The 25,900-nt window shown below is 46.1% G+C and overlaps 1 protein-coding gene across 3 annotated transcripts in view; it reads left to right on the forward strand.

The window, feature by feature from the left end:
• Positions 1 to 586: 586 nt before the first annotated feature.
• Positions 587 to 25,900, forward strand: part of whrna (whirlin a) — a 267,355-nt gene continuing 242,041 nt past the window's right edge. Inside the window, exon 1 of one of the 3 annotated variants that reach the window (XM_054744704.2) lies at positions 587 to 2,083. In XM_054744704.2, coding sequence (XP_054600679.2) covers positions 1,340 to 2,083 — 744 coding nt within the window. In that variant the 5' untranslated portion in view covers positions 587 to 1,339. The remainder of the gene's footprint in view (positions 2,084 to 25,900) is intronic. The other 2 variants (XM_054744702.2, XM_054744703.2) reach the window with 2 other exon arrangements.

Genomic DNA, 25,900 nt, shown 5'->3' on the forward strand with positions numbered 1-25,900 from the left:
TCATTCACTTGGGGAAAAAATAACTTTGGTGACTGGCTTTTCAGCTGAACAGGCCGTTTCCTCAGGTGTACAAAGCTGACAATCGAATTCTAACCTAATCTTTTCAACATTGTTAAGAGACTAGTGTACTTCCCAGCGTATCAGTGCAAAACAAAGTAAATGTGAATTAAACTCAACAAACAGGACATGTTTGAGTTCATCTTACTTAGCCAGACTGTAATAATGCCTACAGGCACAGAACCTCTTGTAAAAACATTTCAGAGCAATAATGTTATTTATTTATAATCATAATCTCTTTAGGTCAATAAAACATATTTTTATTTTCGTAAGTGAATGCAAAAAGCTTAAGTTGTTTTAAAAATCTTTGTTGAATGGCTTATACATTAAATGTTGTTTAAGACATAACGGTTGACAGTGAAATTATTCTTAAAAACGACATCATCCTCAAGTATGGCAATTTTATTTAGAACATTATGTCCAAACAAGTCTATTAATGCTAAACTAGCTTATTTATGCTAAACTAGCCTATTTATGCTAAACTAACTTATGCAAAACTAGCTTATTCATGCTAAACTAGCTTATTTATGCTAAACTGGCTACTTTGGTAGAGCTTCTGGCACGAGCGCTTCCTGTTGGTTGGACGAGGGAGCGTCATTTCCGGGCAGAGGACGGTCAGAGGCGAACGAGCGCCCACTCTCCACTTCACTCAGACGCCGTAGAAACGTCTCCGGAGCTGGAACGCCGTGGAGGTTGGGTAGACGCACGTCACCGGGAGCTTGACGTGGTTTGGGAGTAAAACCGGAGCTGGCTGTTATGGATTCCTAGCGACGCAGAGCCGGTGGAGCCCAGAGAAACTTTATTTTCCAGCGTGACGGAAACACGGTTTGTTTGCTGAATCCGCTCTACGGGACTGGATGTAATACGTGTTCCGCTGCGCTGCCGGGTCTTCGGAGCTGGAGCGGAGCTGCGAGACACCAGAGAGGAGGTAGCCACCTGACCTCCTGGAAAATAAGACGGCAGCTGATGACTCTCGGGCTGACGGACTTAGTGGCGCATTTAAGCTTCTTGAACGAAGCGGGGCGAGCTTTCCACGAGGCTTCACCTGCTCACAATTAACTCACAGGTGCTTTCATTTACGGTCAACAGAAATTATTTTGTTCTGTCTGTGAAATTCGACCAGTTGGATGCACTTTTCTCCCTTAGAGCTCGGATTAAAGTCATGGATACACCCGGAGACCTTGTGATGCTACCGGCCGGTCAGATCCCGCTCCCCCAGCCCGTGATGCCTGCTCTGTAACCCCGCATCAGCGTGGCGCCGCGTCCCGGTAGCACCACCAGGATGAGCAGCACCGACTTGGAGCGCATGTCGCTCAGCTCCTCGGCCAACTCGGTGGCTTCCAGTGCCCGGACTTTGTCCGCCAACGTCAGGAAGCTCCACAACGCGCTCAACCTCTTGCTGAACGACTTCGAGAGGGAGCAGTTCATCCACTGCCTGAATGTCTACCACTCCAAACGCAACGTGTACGACCTGGTGCAGACCCTCAACGTGATCCTCAACGCGCCCAGCAAGCGGCAACTTCTGCCCATGCTGCGGCTGGTCATCCCCCGCTCGGACCAGCTCCTCTTCGAGCAGTACACTTCGGAGGGCCTTTACTTAAAGTCGGATTTAGTTGCGAGCAACGGCAGCGCCGACCCGCCACCGGGAGACCTCCCCAGCGCGAGCCCGACGCCGTCCGGTCACCTGTCTCCGAACAACCCTCCCGAGTTCCAGGTGGCTCTGCGCGGCTCGCCGGACAGCTTCAGCACCAGCAGCGACGGGACAGCCCCCCTGGTGCCTCTGCTCGGCCGGAACTTCATCCACGAACCGCCGGGCGAGCTGCGCCAGGTCACCATGAAGCGACACAAGAGCAACGAGGGCCTGGGCTTCAGCATACGGGGTGGCTCGGAGCATGGAGTCGGGATCTACGTGTCGCTGGTGGAGCCCGGAAGCCTGGCGGAGAAGCAGGGGCTCCGGATCGGTGACCAGATCATGAAAGTCAACGAGAAAGTGTTTGAAAAAGTCACCCACGCTGATGCAGTCAAAGTAAGCTCCATGTTTCTGTTTTGGTGTTCAGATGACCGCGTAAAGGCAGCCATGTAACTGGCTCATTTAGTCAGAGTGACCTCTGGGAGGTAACGGGGGTCGTTAACTGTTATTAGGTTATTAATAACCCCAGAGTGGGTGTTTTACAGCAGGAGCAGTTGTAAACTTCTGACTGCTGCTGCTACTTAGGAAGCTCTTGTGTAACTAGACACCTTGAAAGCAGGTGGTAACCATAGAGGCACGCGTGTGCGTGTGTGTGCGTGTGTGTGTGTGTGTGTGTGTGTGTGTGTGTGTTTTATTCCTCAGTGCTGGGATAAAGAAACCCTGAAATGATAAAAGAGCATCTATATTTTCTGTGTCTTTGAGCTGTCCATGGTGCTGAATTACCACCCATTCTTTCTGCCTCCCTCTAGCTTTAGCAATTGATTTTCCATGTTAAGTAAACAAATGGGTGAATGAACGACCGTTTTATTTGCCCCTCATCAGAGGATTTCACACTGCTGCAGCAGCAGACGTGTAAAGAGACAAGTTCTCTAGAGAGTAAATACACACTAAAACCTACAGGAGGTACTCGGTGCAAAGTCTGAAATAACAAAAAAAGTTTTATAAGTAAAACTACAGAACATTAAAAGTGCTCCGTCCAAACAAAGCAGCAGAATGTGAAAATGTTCTCACTGGCAAATTAATGAGCTACTGTAGGTGCTATCATGTTGGAATGTGGCCTAAAAAGAGTTCTAGAACACTTTATTTTTTCACAACAGGAAACTGTTCTTCGAGCCTCCGTAAAGGGAGCCCGAGTCACACCTATCTACTTCTGGACCAGTGCAAGTCAACGGGGCTATAAAAGCAATCATCTAATCTTCTCAGCTTGATGTGATGTCTGCGAATTTTAAAGACAGGTTTTGATGCCAAGAAGGTGCTTATTCTCGGAGGGGGGGGGGGGGGGGGGGACTTATTTTAGGTTTTGTGTGAAAATATGTTCAGGACTACAAATGCTCATCACCAAATTCACATCGTCGCACCAGACACTGAGAAGAGCAGAGGGGAAATGGCTCTAAGTTCAACGAACTTTGAATCCTTCCCTCAGGAGGAAAGAACCACCAGTAGTTTTGCCATGTGATGTAATATCAGCTACGCTGGGGGAGTGGTTGTTCTGTGTTGACATCATATATGCGACGTGCCAACGTCTGATTTGTAGTCATGCTAATTATGAACTTTCACAAGCTGGTTATAAACCATTGCAAAGTACGTGACATGCGCGGTTGAAACACACGTCTTTACTTTTTATTTAAATGGAACATATGTGTGATCCAGGGCACAAGGCTAAGCGGATTAGAGAAAAGCTCTTTTAGCCACGTCGACTTATATTCATCTTTTCGTTCTTCCGGGTACTCGTGAGTATTGTTGGGGCTCAAAATGGCCCAGGAGCCCTGACAAATGGCAAACACCACCCCATAAAAAGACCTACAATGGAAAGACTGGTTGGTCCCACCCATCCAGCCAGAACATGAATATTTAATGAACTCATGTTGACGGCCGGTTTAGCTCAATGGCTACAAAATCTGTGTACAGCTGAGTTCAATACCAGGATAACTCAACAGGTAGGGCTGGGGGTAAACGATTATTTTTAAAACGATTATTCTGACGATTATTTTATCGAATAGTCGACGATTCTAATGACTATTTAGAAAATTAATCTAATGATTATTTTTCTATTGCACAATTAACAAAAACCAGAAAATCTCAAATAAATTCCTCAAAAAAATTGATAAATTGTTACTGTAAGAGAATAAACACTACGGGCCTTCCATTTTGTATAACACTGCGTTTGTGTTGGTTGGTTATGTTCTGGTGACGTGTAGAACGTGGGAGTGCAGGCTGCTGCCTGAGAGGTGGTTGGAGACGGAGTGTCTCCATGCTGCTTTGTTTTGGTCAGTTATGAGCGTGAGGCGAGTGGTGTTACGACCCTTCCTGGGGAGTTTGGCTCGTGTGCAAAAAGGAAGGGACAATAACGGGATTTAAAAGTTAAAATGATGATCAGGTTTATTTACAACTACAAAAAATCATAAATCTTTCCATCCACAGGTTGGGAATAATAAAACTAACTCTGCCTGCGGGGAATTAAAACAAAGTACAAATAACTAGGGATGTCCCACTGGGCAAAGATTACAGGGTTCTGGACCAAAATAAGGATCTCCAAAGGTTCAAACTCTAAACTGGGCGGTTAAACCAAACTCAAGGTGATATCTTAAACTAAACCGAAAACCCACAACACTCTAAATGTAATAAAAGGGAGATCTGCACCACAAAAAAGATCAACTCTAAACCAAAACGTAACAGCTTATCCAAACGCAAGAAGCTGTTAGCGAAAATGCTAACAGTAGCTTTACCAACGTTAAGTTCAAGTTACCAAGTTTAAATAAACCAAAAACACCCAGCAGCAAACAGACCAGCACGGAGGAGAGACTGCTACCACCAAAACAGTTCTCCTAATGTCTGAAAGAAGCTCCTTAATGAAGGGAGAAACGCTCCCGGTGATGTCCTACATCTGCGGTAGAGACGGAGCAGCGCATCTGACCACGGAAGTTGTTGTCCGTTGCCGGGAGACGAAGGCGGGCAAAACAGGAAAATAATCTAGTAGTGGACGGACGTTGTTCCGGGTCTTCGGTATTTGGCGGAGATGTTAGTGAAGGCGGAGAAGAGGGCGAACTAGAGGAAAAACAGGCAGATTCCTCCTCCATTTACAAACTCCTGGGGATGCAACAAGTGGGCGCGGTGCGTCGACTTCCGGATCTGACGTCGACAAATTTTTAGAATCGAGCCGTCGACGTCGTTGAGGCTTCGCTACAGCCCTATCAACAGGCGAGCTATGGATCTTTACGACATTCATTGAAAGTCTGCATGTTCCTGGAACGCTAAATGTGTTCTCTGACCTTCTTCTTTGTTTTCCTTAATGTTAGCAACAGCCCGGCTATTGTTATTGTGCGGTTAGCATTACCGCGGCAAACGTTTCTATACCGTCGATGTAGAAGTGGGTTGGGACGTGCTAATTTAAGGGAGTGTGCATGACACCTCCTGTTCCATCACAAAGGTTCTGGGCTGGACTGAGATCTTGTGACTGTGAAGGCTGCTGGAGTCCAGTGAACTCATGGTCGTGTTCTAGAAACCAGTAGAGAAGATCTGACTTTTGTGACATGATTCATGTGTGATTCTGCTGGAGGTAGCATCAGAAGATGGGTGCATGTGGTCATAAAGGGATGGGCATGGTCAGCAGCAAGACTCGGGTAGGCTGTGGTGTTTAAGCCAGGCTCAGGTGAGGCTGGGGGGTCCACAGTGGGACAAGAGCACCTCCCATCACACCACCACCATGGCGTTACCAGCAGCAGCAGTAGCCTAAAGTGTTGATACAAGGCAGGATGGATACATGCTTTCATGTTGGTGACGCCAAATTCTGACCCAACCATCTCAATGTTGCAGCTGATCTCAGATCAGCTGTTTCTGAAACACACCGACCAGCCCATCAGCCCAAAACCTCGATCAGAGCCACTTCAATCCCCTTTCACCCCATCCTGATCCTAGCTGAAACTTTAGCAAGTCCATTTCACCACATCCAGATGCACCGAGCTGCTGCCAGACCGTGGTTCGATTCTGTTTGTGGTAAACAAACCGGTATAGCAGAGTGACTACAACATAAACTATTTTAAAGAGATGATTTAAACTAGTTTTAAAATCCGTTTAATTTGGTGTAAGTAAGGGTGCTGTAACCCGGCTGCAGCTTGTCCAGAATGCTGCAGCAAGATTCTTGGAGAACAAAAGGAAGCATGAACACGTGACACCAGTGTTGGCTGCTCTCCACTGGTTACCTGTTGATTTTAGAATTGGTTTAAACTACTTTTAATGGTGTTAAAGGCGCTGAATGGTGTGGCTCCAGCCTATTTGGCGGAGTTGCTGCAGCCATATGTTCCGGCCCGGTCACTCCGCTCTGAGAACCAGCTGCTGCTTGTGGCTCCTAAGGCCGGGTTAGAGTTGAGAGGGGACAGGGCGTTCTCTGTTACGGGTCCGAAACTGTGGAACGCACTGCCACTAACCATTAGGGGCTCTCCATCAGCAGCAGTTTTTAAAATGAGGCTGAAAACCTACTTTTATGATCTGGCTTTTAATTCTGTGGGTTAGCAATTGCTAATGTTTTATATTTTGTAATTCTCATTTGTGGTTTTAATGACGTCTGTAGCGCTATATGTTTTATTGTATTATTTTGTTGTACAGCACCTTGGTGGCATGCTCATGCCTGTAAGCTGCTTTATGAATAAAGGCTGAGTTGAGTTGTTTAGTTGTAGGAGTCGTGTTTGCAGCTCAGTTTGAGAGAAAAAGATGACATCCCTAAGGGGCCTGCATAAACCTAAAACATAAAAGAATTAATATATTAGAGACATTAATTCCGTCATATAAAAGAGCAGACATAACACTTTATTATCTCTGAGTTTTACAGGCCGCCGTTTTCTGGATTAACTGCAGGTGCAGCAGTAAACCTGAGCATGGATGATTATAGGTAATTTTACAGATCTAACTGAATCCATAGCTGCTGGCCGTCTGACCCCTCAGATGCAACCAAGCAGTATACGAGGAAGTAGAGAATGGATATTATAGTCATTGATTATGGCTAAAGCAGACAGAAAACTTGAAAATGGATAAAATGTAGTTTCCACCTATGTATACATGAACTGTGTGGCGCAATCACATTACGATGAACCCGATAATCACTAGTGCAGGTTACAGAGCTGGACAGAGTCTGTAAATCTGGTGTGAGTGAAACGCCCTAAGGCTGTTCCCTGAGGGATTGACATTGTAATCTTGTTAAAGGCTTTTAGATTGAATCTCATTTTTACAATAAAAACCAATAAAAGACTAGATTTTTGCTGCCAAGCGTTGTCATTTCCCAAATATACTGATAAATACTCTTAGTTTGGTTGTTTTTAGTTGTGTTTTCTGCTTAAAGGTCCTGTCACTGAGAAATCGTGTAGCTCTCTTCACGACAACACACACGCAGGTCGGTTCTTTGAAACGGGCGTTTATTACTTGGGCTCCTTGGCTTCACCGTTACACCAATACGCCGTGAGAACTGATCACGAGTGAACAATTAGCAACTTTCCAGTACACATATTAAGTCCAAACACGAATAAAACATTTCTCAAATGACAAATACCTCGTTGGCTGCTTGTCCTGAAAAGAAGTCCTTAAGTCCTTGTGTTGCCCTTTCCTTCAGTAAACCTTTAGCTTAAAATCGCTTCATGAGACATCTGCTCCCTCACAGTCCATGAAGAAGTCTCGTGTACTCTCGTTAAGGGTATTCTCGCGAGACACTAGCTCTTACACCTTACACATGTCCGTTTAAATAAAGACATTTCAACACAACTATATATTCATGAAGTTATGTAGATTATTATAATCAGTCGCCTACATCATTAAATCTACACAGAACTTTTTAACATCATTTACAAATTGTGTAAAACTCTTTGTTTCAAATATGATACAGCAACTCTGAGCTGCACGTGCATGCCAACCACGCCCACATCAGCCGCAGAATGGAAAAAGCTAGTCTGTTCTACATCCATCCATTTTCATCCTCTCATCCGGAGTCGGGTCGTGGGGGCAGTAGCCTAAGGCGAGAGGCCCAGAATTCCCTCTCCCCAGCCACTTGGGCCAGCTCCTCCGGGGGAATCCCAAGGCGTTCCCTGGCCAGGTGAGAGACATAGTCCCTCCACCGTGTCCTGGGTCTACCTTTAGGTCTCCTCCTGGTTGGACGTGCCTGGAAAACCTCACCAGGGAGGCGTCCAGGAGGCATCCTGACCAGATGCCCGAGCCACCTCAACTGGCTCCTCTCAATGTGGAGGAGCAGCGGGTCTACTCCAAGCCCCTCCTGAATGACCGAGCTTCTCACCCTATCTCTAAGGGAGAGCCCAGCCACTCTTCAGAGAAAACTCATTTCAGCCGCTTGTATCCGTGATCTTGTTCATTCGGTCACTACCCAAAGCTCATGACCATAGGTGAGGGTAGGAACGTAGATCGACCGGTAAATCGAGAGCTTCGCCTTCTGACTCAGCTCTCTCTTCACCACGACAGACCGGTACAACGCCCGCATCACTGCAGATGCAGCACCAATCCACCTATCGATCTCACGCTCCAGTTTTCCCTCACTCGTGAACAGGACCCCGAGATACTTAAACTCCTCCACTTGGGGCAGGACCTCATCCCTGACCAGGAGAAGGCATTCTACCCTTTTCTGAATCAAGACCATGGTCTCAGATTTAGAGGAGCTGATTCTCTTGATGACCAAGATGGCGCCGAGGATGGTCGCCCTGGTGCTAACGTGCGTCGTGTTTTGTTTGTTTTTGTCTGTTAATTGTGTGTCAGCGTGCTCTTACACCCGTGAAGAGCTTCTAAGCGTCAGATCACCAAACACCGACGGACCTACTTCCAGTTTTTTTAGTGAGTGTGGCGGATTTGGTCCACTTTTTTATTAAGAAAGTGAGACGCCGTAGAAGAGGTAAACGTGCGGGAGTGCTCGTGCGTCTACGGAGACACGGCTCACGTACGCCCTTACCTGGGATCTTCCTCTCAAATGTCCGCTCACTCAGTAACAAGACGGATGAACTGGCGTTGCTGATGAGACGGAACAGAGACTTTTCTTCCTCTTCTGTCTTGTGCTTTACGGAAACATGGCTCAGCGAGCAGATCCCGGACTGCGCGCTCCATTTGGAGGGATTCCAGCTCATCCGCGCCGACAGACAGCGGGTCTTATCCGGAGGAAAGACAAAAGGTGGAGGTGTCTGCTTCTACATCAACAATGCCTGGTGTTCGGATGTGACTGTGATTTCCCAGCACTGTTCTCCTGCCCTGGAATTCCTCTTCATAAACTGTAAGCCATTCTACTCCCCACGTGAGTTCGCTTCATTCATTCTGGCTGCTGTTTACATCCCGCCGTGCGCGGCCGTGCGCGAGGCACAACGTGCGCTCGCGGAGCAGATCCTAAGTGTGGAACAGACCTTTCCGGACTCTCTAGTTATTATCCTCGGGGACTTTAACAAGGCAAATCTGAGCCAGGAATTGCCTAAGTACAGACAGTTTGTTAAATGCCCGACAAGAGAGCAGAACACGCTGGATCACTGCTACACCACAGTTAGTGGAGCTTATCAAGCCGTGCAGCGTGCTGCTCTCGGCTTCTCAGACCACGCCATGATTCACCTCATCCCCTCATATAGGCAGAGGCTGAAGCTCTCCAAGCCTGCAGTGAGGACTACTAAAAAGTGGACATGCGAGGCTGTGGAGGAGCTTTGCGTGTGTCTGGACACAACAGACTGGAACGTGTTTGGATCTGCCACAGACAACTTGGATGAATATACAGACACTGTGACATCATACATAAAATTCTGTGAGGACAGCATTATTCCAACTAAAACCACGGCCACTTTTAACAACGATAAGCCCTGGTTCACACCCAAACTGAGAGAGCTGAGGAGGGAGAAAGAAGCAGCTCACAGAGCTAAGGACAGAGAGAGCTACAAGGGCGCTAAGTACAGGTTCTCAAAAGAGTTGAAGAAGGCGAGATCTCTATACAACAAGCGACTAAAGGAGCAGTTCTCCAACAATGACTCCGCCTCTGTCTGGAGAGGGCTCAGGCAAATCACAAACTACAAGCCCAGAGCCCAACATGCTGCTGACGACCTACAACTGGCTGAACGACTCAACTCCTTTTATGCAAGGTTTGAAGTGCAACACCCATCCCCCACACCCCCTACTGCACAGGTTTCTTCAGCCACTCTGGTGTCACATGCCTCCCCCACCACCTTCACCACTGTGAATAGTACAGTCCCCGCTGACCACCCCTCCCCCTCCATTGCCATCTCAGTGAAAGAAAAGGATGTGCTCAGGGTTTTCCGTAAGCAAAACCCTCGGAAATCCCCGGGCCCGGACGGTGTCTCCCCCGCAACCCTGAGACACTGCGCAGAGGTACTGTCTCCAATCTTCACGGACATCTTTACCATCTCCTTGGAGTCCTGCCATGTTCCAGCCTGCTTTAAGCTGTCCACCATTGTTCCTGTGCCTAAGAAACCCCATGTCACTGGACTGAATGATTACAGGCCTGTGGCGCTGACGTCTGTAGTCATGAAGTCTTTTGAGCGCCTGGTCCTCCCTCATCTCAAGTCCTTCACCTCCCCCCTCCTGGACCCTCTGCAGTTCGCATACAGAGCTAATAGGTCTGTAGACGACGCCATCAACCTGGCCCTCCACTTCATCCTGCAGCACCTGGACTCCCCGGGAACCTATGCTAGGATCCTGTTTGTGGACTTCAGCTCTGCGTTCAATACCATCCTCCCTGCTCTGCTCCAGGACAAGCTCTCCATGCTTAACGTACCCAATTCCACCTGCAAGTGGATCACTGACTTCCTGACGGACCGAAGGCAGTGCGTGCGGCTGGGGAAGAATGTCACCACCATTCAGACAATTAGCACAGGATCCCCACAGGGCTGTGTACTGTCTCCTCTGCTCTTCTCCCTGTACACAAACTGCTGCACCTCGAGCCATGACTCCGTTAAATTGATCAAGTTTGCGGACGACACCACCCTCGTTGGGCTCATCTCTGACTGTGATGAGTCCGCCTACAGGAGGGAGGTGGAACGGCTGGTGTACTGGTGCAGCAGCAACAACCTGGAGCTTAATGCTCAGAAGACAGTGGAGATGATTGTGGACTTCAGGAAAGTCACAGCCCCATCTCTCCCCCTCGTCCTGACGGACACCCCCGTCACCACTGTGGACTCCTTCCGCTTCCTCGGAACCACCATCACACATGACCTTAGGTGGGAGCCATCCATCAGCTCCCTGATCAAAAAGGCCCAGCAGAGGATGTACTTTCTGCGGCAGTTGAAAAAGGCCAAGCTGCCGACCCAGATGATGGTGCAGTTTTACACGGCCATCATTGAGTCCATCCTCACCTCCTCCATCACTGTGTGGTACGCTGGAGCCACGGTGAGGGACAAACATAGACTGCAGCGCATTGTGCGCTCTGCTGAGAAGGTGATTGGCTGCAGCCTTCCATCTCTCCAGGACCTGTACGTCTCCAGAACTCGGAGGCGTGCAGGCCGGATTGCAGCTGACCCTTCTCACCCGGGACACAGACTTTTCGAGCCGCTTCCCTCAGGCAGGAGGTTACGGTCCATCCAGACCAGAACCTCCCGCCATAAGAACAGCTTCTTTCCATCTGCCGTTAGACTTGTAAATAGCTTATAATCACACAACCATGCTCGTCTTCTGTACTCGACACAACGTCACATTATCGGCCATGTTACCACTACCTGCCTTTTTTATAGCTGAATGTTTTATGCTAGTTTTATTATATTTTATTCTACTTATTCTATTTCTGAAATTTATTATTCATGTTATATGTGGCACATTAGTACCGAAACAAGTTCCTAGTTTGTGAACTGCTTGTTCATTGACAATGGCAATAAACCTTTTCTGATTCTGATTCTGATTCTCATCCCAGCTGCTTCCCACTCGGCTGTGAACCGCTCCAGCGAAAGCTGAAGATCACGTTCTGATCTTCTGATTAGCTTGGCGTCATCAGTCTCTTCTACATCACAGGGAAAATTTGCATTCATGGCCCCGCCCACCTCTGCTCATAACCACCCACAGGAAGTAGAGAGCAGGGTGCATCTGGGCTAGTAGAAGCTAACCATTAGCAACTCAACAACATGCTTGAGCTTTTGGTATTTATGGAGATAAAAGATCAACTTTGCATTTTTTTACCCATAAAAGTATGTTTTAGAGTCTTCTGAGTCACTTTAATGAAGACCGCAGAAGAGTCACGTTGCTTTTAGCCAGTTACACTTGAGATGTTTGCTTATCGTGATTATTAAGTAGTAAAACATGCAATCCTGTCGGTTTCTGCCCCACTACACCCCTGACAAACTTCTAATTCCTGAAAGAGGAGTACCAGACTGTTGTCTCCACAGAAAGGACTCAACACATTTATTCATGCTAGTGACCACAGGATAGCCACTGGAAAGCAAGCGAATAACCAAGTTAAACGTCGACTCACCTCTTACATCAAGAAGAATACGCGTGTTTCGAGCGTTTTCCGTTCTTTGATAATCCGTTGATGAATTGTGATCGGCAGAAGCTTTTCCAGTTCTCGTCTCACTTTTTTTACAGCAGCGGCCCAAAACGATCTCCTAACACATGGATGTTCTGCTTCCTGATCACGTGACATGTGACGTATGCGGATGAAGATCGGCTTTAGAGCTGAGATGTTTGTTCTCACGGTGCGGGGGCTCGTCCGACGCCCACACAGTAAAAACATGCAAATGACGATTTAGTCATCGATGGCAGTGAACGAGTTGAGGGAATTAGAACCAGACCATTGGTTCTAAAAGCCCCTGGTCGTTGTTTGAACAATGAATACTGTTGTTGATCGGTAACTGAGTCAGTTGCACAGAGACAAAAACAAACCGGGACACTTTTTAAACAGACTTCCCTTGTTATGTCCTTTATGCAACATGTCGTGAGAGCCTTTGTAGCGTCTTATTAAAGTACACGAGATATGTTTGTTGAGAGCTTGGTGAATGTTTGCTACTGATGCGTTTGACAGATGAAATGTCACCTCCGAATAAGCTGCTGTCGGGACGATCCTGATGAACCCATGAATCCAGTTTGACAGCAATCTATCTCACATCGTCTCACCTTGAGCTGAACTCGGCTCCAACAGTGTCAGACCAGATTGATAAAAGCAGATCCAGGTAACTGCTTGGCAAAACGATGCCTTACGAGAAAATTGTTGAAAATGCTTCAACTCAGAATCTCTTTCAGCTCTTTGCTTTCTTTTATGACTTAATTATTACGATAAGATTTACTTCTGGTTTCTCATCAGGGCCTTTTTATGCCTTAGTTGTTCCTTCCTTCACTTTTATTGTCGCTCGTTGCAGGGACAGGATGGCAGTGATTGAGTTTAAGCCACATTTCTAAATTACAAATGGCTTTTGTTTTGAAATGCTTTTGATCTTGTGAGTCACAAGTCAAAGTGTGAATCTTTAGGCTCCTCATAATGTGGCCGTTTGTTGGGTAGCAGTAGCTTAGGAGGTGGAGCCCAGTAGAGTCCAGTAATCAGAGCCCGGCTCCTGCCAGAGAATGCTGCTGTTGTGTCCTTGGGCAAGACACTTAACCCACCCTGCCTGCTGGTGGTGGTCGGAGGGACCGGTGGCGCCTGTGCTTGGCAGCCTCGCCTCTGTCGGTGCGCCCCAGGGCAGCTGTGGCTACATCGTAGCCCATCCCCACCAGGGTGGGAATTAGGGCTGCACAATTAATAGAAATTTACTCACAATTACAATCTGAGTTTTGAATGATTATAAGTACTAAACAAGCTGACTATTTGCTCTTCCATTTGCGCTGCTCCGAGTTGCAAATCAAGCGCTCCTCCCACAGCGTTGCCAACATGGCGACTTTGTCACTATTTATAACAACTTTTCAGACCCCGTTCTTGATTTTTTCAAATCCTAAGAGTACCTAGTGAACAACCTAGGAACATTTCTGGATAACCGTTGTCGACAATTCCTGCAGGTTATCAAAAGACTCCGGACATTAGGACAGAGAATGACGTAGTAATGTGTCTGTCGCGAAAGAAACATCTCCCAGAGCCGGCTTCCTTGTGGATTAGCCAGAGTGAGAGACACACACTGTACCTGCCTAGGCTCCCGAGGCGCTAAAAACGCTGCTAAACATAGATTACATGTTTGGAGTTTGTGAGATCTGACAGAGCTGACGACAATAAAACGGACCGGTGATGTCTGACGGTTTTCTCAAACACTGCTTGTATGACTCTCATTACTCTTGTGACACCAAGAAACAACGACACCCACTATTTAGCTTCTCTGCCTCAGTTAACCTTCTCTATCATCCTGTGCTGCGTCACTGTCACATGACCAAACAAGAACACCCCCCCCCCCCCCCCCCAACGCAAACGGCAACAATATGGAAATAAACACCCGTCTTCAATATTGGCTCAGGTATACTTGTCGGACCGATGCTGATTATGGTTCCTGTCTGATTATTCTGAGGGAACCATTCCCTGCTAGTTTTTTGAATACGTTTCCGGTTCCAGCCACATGACGGCGAGATCTTATGACTAGTAGGTAAAATCCATCCATCCATCCATCCATCCATCCATCCATCCATCCATCCTCTGAACCAGCTTTGTCCACCTAGGGTCGCGGGGGGGCTGGTGCCTATCTCCAGCGGTCAACGGGCAATCAGGCGGGGTACACCCTGGACAGAGAGCCGGTCCATCGCAGGGCAACATAGAGACACACAGGACAAACAATCATGCACACACACACACACACACACACACACACACACACACACACACCAAAGGACAATTTAGACAAACCAATTAACCTAACAGTCATGTTTTTGGACTTTGGGAGGAAGCCGGAGAACCCGGAGAACCCGGAGAGAACCCACGCATGCACAGGGAGAACATGCAAACTCCATGCAGAAAGACCCCAGGCCGGGAATCGAACCCAGGACCTTCTTGCTGCAAGGCAACAGCTCTAACCACTGCGCAGCCCCTAGTAGGGAAAATTAGAACCTGAATGCCGTTCTTACGTTGTCTCCAAGGTTTTGGCTCTCAGCAGGGACAGGAGTGAATTTTACAAAAAACAAAATAAAATCACTTCTGCGACATGGAGTGCACCTCAATGTTGGAAGCCAAATTATTTAGAGGAGAATTAGTTTAATGTCACATCTCTGTGGCGAGGTCCGTCTTCCTCCCAAAAGGCAATCTGTGTAAAAGCAATCCCTGCTCTAAGAACAAAAGCTGAAAAATACCGTCTGTGAACCACGCAGTCGCATTCGATTTCTGATATTTTTAAGCTGAAAGCATCTCGGTTGTTTGGCATCCGTGTTTTTGAGCATTTTTGTGGAATGAAAAGTTGTTTTCTACCGAGCAGTTTGTTTAAAACTGGACCTCGTCTGATTAGAAAGGTAAAGATGTGGATAGATGGAGACTTTAGGTGGAAGTCAAACCGCTGCATAATAACATGCAAAGTAGGTTATGCAATAGCTGATTCTCTACTGTAAGCACTCTGGTGCGTCTGCATGTTAACAGCATCAGGCAAGACAGACCTCTGTGGCGGCGTTTGAATCAGTTCATAGAGTAACACGATTCTTTTCTCCAGGCCCCGACCATCTAATCAACACTTAGCATTAGCAGAGCTGCTTCAAGCCTCTCAGCTCCCATTCCTCTCCAACACTTGGCCAGTCCTTTGCATGTCAATGCCGCTGGCAGCCTCCTACTGTTGGTGTCAACCCAGGGAGTTTAGACCAGTTTTCACATATGTTTAAACACTCCGTACATTATGGATTTTTGCAGATTAGTGATAAATCCAGGGACCTTCATAAAAACCCCAAAATGCTCGATATTGTCCTTTATCCTCTAAATCTGGAGCTTTCGTCTTTGTGCCCTTTTGGCCCCTCCCTGACACACTTCTCAGTCCTAAAACCAATCTAATTAAGAAGTAAGAGAGACAGAGAGTCTGCGGCTGATGGAGACGAGGCTGCATCGCCGCTAGCTGCTGTGGGCCAGGCTAGGATTAAACAATTTATGTCCCAGTTCCTATCCTGTCACATCTCTTCACCGTACAGCACGCCAAAGACAGGATGATAATGAAAAGGTATGTCGTGTGGGCTAAATGCTGATGTGGCAGCTAACCCCTGACAGTGGCCCGGGAAAAGAGACTGAGTTTGATTCTGGAGGAGAGGTGATGGAAATGTTGGAGAGAGGGGGAAATTAAGCTGAAAGCACTTGACACTTGATCTGGAAGAAACAACAATCTCATCAGGCAACATCTGCTGGGTACAGTGGAGTGGACTGGGTCTGAGTGGGAGTACACGGTGGGGAGAAAACAAGGCGAATGATTAATTTTCTGCAGATAAATAATAATAATAATAATAATAATAATAAAAAACTTTATTAATCCCTCGGGTGAATTCCTTCGGGAAATTCAGTTTCCAAAAAAAGCAGCGCAACACCGACAGAGGTTACAGAACGTCAGAAAATATTATATAATAATAAAAATAGAAATAAATATAAAAATACAATTGAATTGCACCTTCCGGATATCAACGTCCTTAGCACCGTTGACCATTAAACCAATTTAACTGTTTAACAAAGGTACTTGCATTGAGGTATTGCACAGTGAAGTGAAGAGTCACTACAGCTTCGGTGTCCCCCCCTCCGTTGTCCTCCTGGTTCTCCTCCCTCTCCCCTCCAGAGAGGAGTTATACAGTCTGATGGCGTGTGGGACAAAGGAGTTTTTAAGTCTGTTAGTTCTCATCTTGGGGAGAAGCAGCCTTTCACTGAATAGACTCTTCTGTTTGTTTATGGCCGTGTGCAGAGGATGCCCAGCATTGTCCATGATGTCAAGCAGTTTTTTTAATGTCCTTTTCTCTGCCACTGACACCAACGTGTCCAGTTTCATGCCGACCACAGAGCCTGCCTTCCTGATCAGCTTCTCCAGCCTAGATGTGTCCTTCTTCGCTGTGCCACTCCCCCAGCACACCACAGCAAAAAAAAGTACTCCAGCAACCACTGACTCGTAAAACATCCTCAGGAGCTTCCTGCAGATGTTAAAAGACCTCAGCCTCCTGAGGAAGTACAGTCGGCCCTGGGCTTTCTTATACAGGTGGCCTGTATTGCATGACCAGTCCAGTTTATTGTCCATCCACAGCCCAAGGTACTTGTACTTAGTGACCACCTCCACCTCCTCCCCCTCTATCTTAATCGGCACTGGACCCTCTCTTGACCTCCCGAAGTCCACAACCAGTTCCTTAGTCTTTAAGGTGTTGAGTTGCAGGTGATTCGAGTGACTCCATGCGACGAAATCTCTCACCAGACCTCTGTACTCCGCGTCCTGATCATCCCAAATACACCCCATGATGGCTGTATCATCTGCGTACTTCTGAATATGGCATAATTCAGAGTTGTAGCTGAAATCAGAGGTGTACAGGGTGAATAGAAGTGGGGACAGCACAGTTCCCTGTGGTGCTCCTGTGCTGCTGACCACAGTGCCGGACGTGATGTCCTTCAGCCTGACATACTGTGGTCTGTTAGTGAGGTAGTCAGTGATCCAAGCGACCAGGCAGGGGTCCACCTCCATCCTGTTCAGTTTTTCCTGAAGCAGACCAGGCTGGATTGTATTAAAGGCACTGGAAAAGTCAAGAAACAGGATCCTGACCGAGCCTTTTCCCCCATCCAGGTGTGAGTAAGCTCTATGCAGGAGGTACAGGATGGCATCCTCCACTCCGACACCCGCCTTATATGCGAACTGTAGTGTGTCCTGGGCATGTTGTACCTGTGGTCGGAGGAGGTTGAGGAAGAGCCTCTCTAAGGTCTTCATAAGATGTGATGTCAGTGCCACCGGTCGTAAGTCATTCAGCTCATTGGGCCGGTTCTTTTTGGGGACCGGAACGATGCAGGATGTCTTCCAGAGGACGGGCACTCTCCCCAGTCGCAGGCTGAGATTGAAGACTCGTTGTAGCGGCTCCCCAAGTTCAGTAGCACATGCCTTAAGCATCCTGGGACACACCTCATCTGGGCCTGCTGCCTTGCTGGGGCGAAGTTTCCTCAATTCTCTCGTGACCTGGTCCACTGTGACACTGGGAGATGATTGAGAGAAGTTATGAGGTAAATGATTGAAAAAGGGGGGTGTCATAGTGTCATGAAGGGGGGGATGCGAGGGAGGTAGGAGAGTGGTTAGATGGCTCTGTAGTAAGAGTGAGGGTGAGAATGAGGGGGAGGGTGTGTGGATTGTGGGCTGGTCAAACCTGTTGAAGAAGTTGTTAAGTTCGTTTGCCATCTCCACAGTCCCCCCCACTGTGTTTTTCTTAATGTTGTGGCCTGTTATAGTTTTCACACCATTCCAGACCTCTCTCATATTGTTCCTCTCCAACTTCTGCTCCACCTTCCTCCTGTAGGTGTCCTTTGCTTCCCTCAGGCAGCGTTTCACCTCCTGCTGTGCTGCTTTCATCTCCTCCTTCACTTTGCTCCTAAATGCCTTCTTCTTCATGTTCAGGACAGCTTTGACTTCCCGTGTTACCCACGGTTTGTTATTGGGATAACACCGTACCGTCTTAGCAGGGGCGACAAAGACAGGGATTATTAGCAGCCGCTCTAGCTTTAAAGCTCTTAATCAGGGGTACAACAACGGAAACATACAAGTATTCAAGTGTAAAATTAGGTTGGATTTACTTAAATTCTGTATCTTGAGTTAGTTTGAAAACCGAGAAAGAGGGTTTTCTCAAAGGGTTATTTCCAGCAGATCACAGTTGAATGTTCTAACCGTCTCTCTTCAGGTTTCGTCCCTTAAGCCGGGCGGACACTGTGTGACTTTTTCACTCGCAGCGTTCGGCTTCAGCTCAAACTGTACGACTTCCTCGCAGGGCAGATCTCACGAGTCATGCGCTCACACTGCACGACCCAGTTCTCGGATGCGACCCGACTGCTCACACTGTACGTCTGGTAGCAACACGTCGGCCCTAAAAATATGCTAAAAATAGCAGTTTTTACTCAACACGTCAGATTTTTTTTGTCTTGTTTTGCCTGTTGTCCTTCGGGAGTGCTGCAGGAGGACACGGAGGGATTTATGGGGTTGGAGGAGGAAAACGAAATAAAGAAAGTAAATCTGTGTTTTGTGGTCAGTTTAATTTGACATGAACACGACAAACACGCTTTCTTGACAATCTTTGTGAGTAAAACAACGTGTAGAAATAAAAACGAACAACGTGTGTTATTAGGGAAATAGCGGGTGGGTGGTGTTGATGCAGGATTGCGCATGCGCCGTGAGCGTTTCTGGTACTTTTTGGGTCGCAGCTGCTTGCAGCGCCGCTTCAACAGTGCGATACCCTCACGAGGGACGAGCAAAATATTAAACACGCCAGAAGTCCGTGCGACCTCACGATTGCTGATCGGTAGCTGGTCACGTGGTGTTAATTGCCTTTCGTAACCCCCTGTACACTACACGACCGCTCGGCGTAAAACTCGTCCCGATCTCGTGGATTGTCACACGAGTGGAAAATCGGCTCAAAAAAGTGAAAAAGTCACAAAGTGTACGCCCGGCTTAAGTCGTGTCTTCAGAAGCCTGGGGAATGCAGGATGCATAAAAATACGTCTTCCGCCTTTAAAAAAAACTTTCACGGATGAAGAATCTGATTAACAAAGTGAGCTTGTTCCGTATCTGTTGACCCGCCACTGAGAAGGCCCTTTTCCCCTCAACCGCGACCTGGAGACCAAAAGCAACAAATAATTTGACAAGCAGATGGGACATATAGTTATAATACGTCAGCCAAAAAGGCGGAGCCAACCCATTCATATGTTTCAAATATGATTAACATACTTTTTTTTTTACAAAACACTGAATTTATTGGTTGCCATTGGTATGTGAAGAGCATTTAAAGCCATTTGACAAAAACTTCTCAATAAAAAATTTTAATCAGGTGTGTTCGGACAAGAAAATGACTGCTAGCTCTCAAGGACTGGAGTTTGGAAACGTTGAATCATTGTTGGGGGTTTTCCATCAGTTACATGTTTACAACAGGAGTCTCCAGTCCTGTTGCAAGAGCCACTATAGAGCTCCGGAGTTGACGTCACTTCTCCCGGCATGCAACAGTTCAAATCGAAACGGCGCCATATTGGCATGCAGAAGCCGGCAGCTGGACTATTTGTTATTGTCAGAAAACTCAGACAGGAAATATGGTAGATTCCTGTTGTGCCCCAGGATGCCGAACAGTCGCGGACGATATAAGGAATGAGCCATCTACAGGATTCCCCAAGATTCGGAGCGCCGCAAACGTTGGATCATTGTAATAAAACGTACTAGTGACCGGGTTAAAATGAAACTGTGGGATCCCGAGAGTAAAGGTTTTCACTTATGCAGCGACCGCTTCATATCAGGTACTTAAACCAATGTTTCCTCAACTGTGTATGGTATTTATTTTAAATGCTTTTATTACGATTCTTAGTGGGCTTCCTAAACTTATTTTGGCGTGGCTTTTTCTGTCTTATTACTCATAGCAACAAGTAAACATCACGTAAAACGTTGCCTCGTGAGTTCTGCGTGCTGCCGTTTACGTGTTTTATGATCACAGCATTTAACCGGCTAAGCTGTATTTAATTTTTAAGCAATGGTTGATCAATTGTCAGATCACACATAAAAAGCACTTTGGATTGCTATTATCTGTCTCACCGAGACAGATCTCAGACAGATCCTGAGACGCTCCTGCCTGACATATTTATTTTATTCACAGAAAAAAAATCATACTAGTGATTTCTCTTGGTGTTCAGTTTATACATTCAAACAGCACAGCACTCTATTTAATCCACTTAAATGTAAATCTGTTATCCATCCATCCATTTTCATCCGCTTATCCGGAGTCGGGTCGCGGGGGCAGTAGTGTCGAGAGGCCCAGACTTCCCTCTCCCCAGCCTCTTGGGCCAGCTCCTCCGGGTAAATCCCAAGGTGTTCCCCGGCCAGGTCCGGTAAGAAGTCCGCTCCGACAGCTTCTGGTGTTTTTTAAAAGTATCCCAGGGACACGGTAAGGGTCGGAGATGTTTAGTCTATTTAATTTCTGACTATATAAAACGATTTCTTCGGTTTTAAAGTGTGAAGTAAACTCCAACGAAGTAAAATCCAAGCCGATCCCGTTCACGTTCGTGGTTAAGATCCGTGTTTGTTTAGCTTCTTTAACCTGCCAATGGCGTCTACTAACTGAGAGTCACGTTGGGTCAGGAGCTCTATTCAGTATGTTTCAATTGTTTCCCTGCCCCAACACCAGTCACCTGTTCAACGAAGCAGGAACTTCTAAAACATGCTGGACAGGGGCCCTCAAGGACCACTGATCCACAGTAAGGACCTTACTTGCAGGGGTGTCGCTGAAAGTTACTGTAATTGAGCTTACGCATTAGCGTCGGCACGATCCGGTTTTGGTCGGGCTGGATGACGTGAGCTCAGTCTCGAACGGGTGGTGTAGTGTTCACATACAAATCTAAGGGACTTCTCAGGAATGCGAAAATCCCGGAGCCTGTGGGTGGAGTTTAATACGTGCTGGAAAGTCCGCTCCATAAGGTAAACAAAAGACGGACATGAGCTACTTTTGGAGACTCTGAACCACATAATTTCAGCCGGCCAGTCAGTCCGTAGTGTCGCCTTGTCCCAGTCTGACCGCTGGGGAGAAGGTCTTGAGAAAGTCGCCTCGGCCCTGAAAACACAAATCTGACCTGTGTGTGAAACCAAATTCCGGTGCCATTCGAAACCTTTTGGTGCCGTGCCGACGCTAATGTGCAAGCGCCGTAAGTAAATGAAGCAACTCTTCAAAATGAAATAAACCCCCTAAATGTTATAATTTTAGTTTTTATTTCTCAGCTAAATTAAACGAAAATTTGAAAATGACAAAAAGTCTGGTCTAAAGAATATTGGTCTATTGCGTCTTTGTGGGGAGCCACGTTAGACACCATGTTTCCTTCTGGCTGCCTTGGGGTCCTGCGCCTGTCGATGTCACACATCATAGACGACTGGCTGGACATACGACTTAAGGAAGCTATGTTACCACTACGTTCAGAATCATTTAGGCGGTAAGAAATGCAAATTTAATAACAAAACTGCCAAACCTTTTCCAAAACATATGTGAAAGAACAGAATTGAAAAAAAAATGTGATGCAATATATATTGGCCGAGTAGTATTGCCGTAGTATGATGACGTCATCGGCAGGCGCAGGTCTCCGAGCAGATCCGGAAACTACAGCGCCAGAAAAATACAGTCGGCTTTCTCTTGATAGAACTTACTGAAAGACTGTGAAAGTTTGAAGAGTCACGCCGAGGTCACATGCTTTCTGCCCCACACGTAAAGCAAGGCAGCTTTATTTATAGAACACATTTCAAACACAGAGGCAATTCAATGTGCTTTATCAGGACAGGATATGAAAACAACATAAAAACACCAATTCAAATACACACAAAAGGAATTACAGTTTAGAGCTAAAGGAGAAGACAGTTACAGTGGAGACGACGCAGCATAAGAAACAGTTCATGTAAAGGCTGATGAGCACATGAGGGTTTTTAGTTGAGATTTAAACAACACTAGGGTAGAGGCGCATCTGAGGTCATGGGGAAGCTAATTCCATATGTGAGCAGCATAGTAACCAAAAGCATCTCCACCATGTTTGGTTGTGACCCGAGGTTCTACCAGCTGATTGTTTCCTAAGGATCTCAGAGCCCTGTTGGGTGTAGATACTGGGATGAGATCGGACGTGTATTCTGGCCCCAGCTTCCAGCTAAAAGGCTACAGCACTCTCCTCCCAGTGCCACCCTGAGCTGCTAAAGAGGGCCTGGAAAAGTTCCCCCACACATCAAAGTGATTTTTCATTTATGAGCTTTTATAACCTTGTTAATCAGGATAGTTGATTTGCTGCTGCACATAAACTGTCAGTCAGAAGCTCTGCTAGCCGGTTATCTTAGAGGAGCTAGTTCAATTAGTTAGCTTGTTATCAGAATCATAGTTGCAGTTTCATCATCTGAGCTGCTTTTTAAGATCTAGGTAAACTTGTTCAATTTGCGGTTTAAAACAAACATTTTCACATATTTTCCATGTAGTTTTTTGCCAGTTCCTCTTCTGAAAGGTAGACAATTGTTTTTCTCTTTCCCTCAGAAAATCTTAATATTCTCCTAGTTTGGCCCAGCACAGTTCACTTCCCAATTACAGCAACAGCCTTATATCATAACCACATAAGTGGAGAAAATGTTCAGTAGCAATGAGAGAATTTGCTGCTGCATTTAAGTGATGTTAACTATTATTTAGCATTTAAACTATTTATTCAAAAACCCTGGTAAGGGATGTTTTTCTGTATTTGGACCATCAGAAAAAGTTTTATGGTGGAGGTGATATTTTAAAGTCACTGAGAAACTGCATGCATGCAGTTTGTTGTTTTGCTGCTAATACAGTAGCAGATGCAGTTGCTAACACAGTAGCAGGTGCAGCTGCTAATACAGTAGCGGGTGCAGCTGCTAATACAGTAGCAGGTGCAGCTGCTAATACAGTAGCAGGTGCAGCTGCTAATACAGTAGCAGGTGCAGCTGCTAATACAGTAGCAGGTGAAGCTGCTAACACAGTAGCGGGTGCAGCTGCTAATACAGTAGCGGGTGCAGCTGCTAATACAGTAGCAGGTGCAGCTGCTAATACAGTAGCGGGTGCAGCTGCTAATACAGTAGCAGGTGCAGCTGCTAATACGGTAGCGGGTGCGGCTGCTAATACGGTAGCGGGTGCGGCTGCTAATACAGTAGCGGGTGCAGCTGCTAATGCGGTAGCAGGTGCAGCTGCTAATGCGGTAGCGGGTGCGGCTGCTAATACGGTAGCGGGTGCGGCTGCTAATACGTGTTGTGATTTGAAGTTGTATATTTATATACTGTAATTAAATAATTTAATTATCTGATGTTGTATATTTATACAATCTAAGTAATCAATCAAAAGTGGTTGTTTTTATCATCAGGGAGTTTACTTAAACACTCTGTATTGACTGAGAGACAAGAAAGAGAGAGAGTTGGGATCGTTTAAGAATCTTTAATTTCTATAATTATAAATTCTTACAATCTACCAGGACTATCTCAATGATGAATGAATATGGATGTAGATGGTTCGGGTTGGTGTGTGTGTGTGTGTGTGTGTGTGTTTTGTTCAGAATAGATCAGGAATTGCCAGGTCCCAAGACCTCTGTTGTACTGGAGCTGGTTGAAACAGCGGTCACAGCACACAACGCCCGTCTGAGGATCACTCCGGTAGTAGTCGGCAGGCGTCAGCAAGTCCACTCTTATTTTGAAGGCACGTTGTCTCGTTGGTACAAACGACGGAAATCTTCAGCTTGACAGTTCTCAGCTTAAAACAGGAAGTACAGATGGCCAGCCTGTATTCCTCTTTGTGGTGATGGATTGAGAGCTGGTTGAAAACAATGTTGAGAGTATGATGTAACTCCTTGGAGCTCGGATCGAACAGAGCTGATGTTAACGTGGAACTTAACGTGGAACTGAACTAAAATGGCGTTGCCTTCTTTTATATCTCCCAGTTGTTTATTAATCTTAGTAAACCGGATTGGACTACTTTCATAAACAAACCAGATTCTGCCCTACCACAGACGAAAGTTCTGATTGGTTGAAAACAATGTGTCATGCGTTTCCATGGTAATGCATATCAGTCTGTCTGGTGCAGCCCTGTTTATTCATTTAAACACATAACTCATGACATCTTTATTTCACAGATCATTTACCTGATTATTAATGATCAACAAATGCTTTGATACAGTAGCGGGTGCAGCTGCTGATACAGTAGCAGGTGCGGCTGCTAATACAGTAGTGGATGCAGCTGCTAATACAGTAGCGGATGCAGCTGCATATTTTTGCAATAAAAATGTTATGTTGTAATGGAATTCATGCATTAGTTTTTGTTTGCTTTGAACCCAGAGCAGACATCACACGCCAGACGACATCAACACTGCATACTTTAGTATTTGTTCATTTATCGTGAGTAATATCGATATCGCAATATTAAGCACTGTTATCGAATATCGCAGGTTTTCCTAATATCGTGCAGCCCTGCTGCAGTTGCTTCACAGCTTTTTTAGAAAGACCAGTTAGGAGACCATTGCAGTAGTCCAGCCGACTAGAAATAAAAGCATGAATAAGATTCTCTAAGTCTGGTCTGGACAGGAGACCTCTGACTCTTGATATTTGATGTAGGTGATAAAACGCTGATTTAGTTAGTTAACAATATTTACCATAATGTCTTAAACTAGTGACAGTCATGGCGATATGGTGTATAACGACCCTGAAATGTCTGTATGTACTGCCCCCTAGCTGCAGGAAGCTGCACACTGCTACTTTAACGTCATTTTTAGGTGTGCTAAGGCAGATTAGCGATAATTCTCATTTTGCACCTTGATCAGGTCTAGATGTGAATTTAATGATTCGCTTTTGAGACTTTCATCAAAGTATGTTCTGTGGTTTATTAGATATGTTGTTAGAACTAAAACCTACAGGCAAAAACATCATCGTCCGCCATTTTCCTTTGGGTGCAAAAATGGCCTAACCCATGTCTAAAAGTGTACAGACCTCTGGCCCAGTTTAGATTAGCCTACTGATCCCAATAACGTCTCTGGTGCTGCATCCTAAATCAGCTGTTTGTGCTCCAACCAGACGTTTTTCTTTTCATCTGTTTGCAGTTTTGGGTTTTCTGGCCTCGATGGATAGAAATGTAGTCAGAATACAAACTCACTCGCTGTTCATTTAGTGTTTTTTTTTCTCCTGTCAGAAGCGGTAGACACACCTGGGACTGAATCATCTGTCAAGCTGACAAGATGTACCGCTCTCACTGCACCTCATGATGGGTTAAAATAATAAAAAAGCTGAAAAATGGGAGTTCTGACCAGCAGGCGAGGCAAGCTGCTCAGTCTCAGAGTTTTGATTCCTTTTATTTTCCATAAGTGTTTGGCTGAGGTGGAAAGTAACGAACTACAATTACTCACATTACTGTAATTGAGTATCTTTTTTGTGTATTTATACTTTTTTAGTCGTTTTGAAAATCTGTACTTTTACTTGAGTATTTTATAAAAAATAATTGTAATTCGCTACATTTAAATCATATCCGTCACTGAGTAAAAATAAATTATAGGCTTAATAAATTAAAAATACTGCATGTCGCAGCGTCGGAACAGAAAGAGACACCTGC

The sequence above is a fragment of the Nothobranchius furzeri genome, chromosome 6 (genome assembly GCF_043380555.1).
Source record: "Nothobranchius furzeri strain GRZ-AD chromosome 6, NfurGRZ-RIMD1, whole genome shotgun sequence".
Taxonomy (NCBI): Eukaryota; Metazoa; Chordata; class Actinopteri; order Cyprinodontiformes; family Nothobranchiidae; genus Nothobranchius; species Nothobranchius furzeri.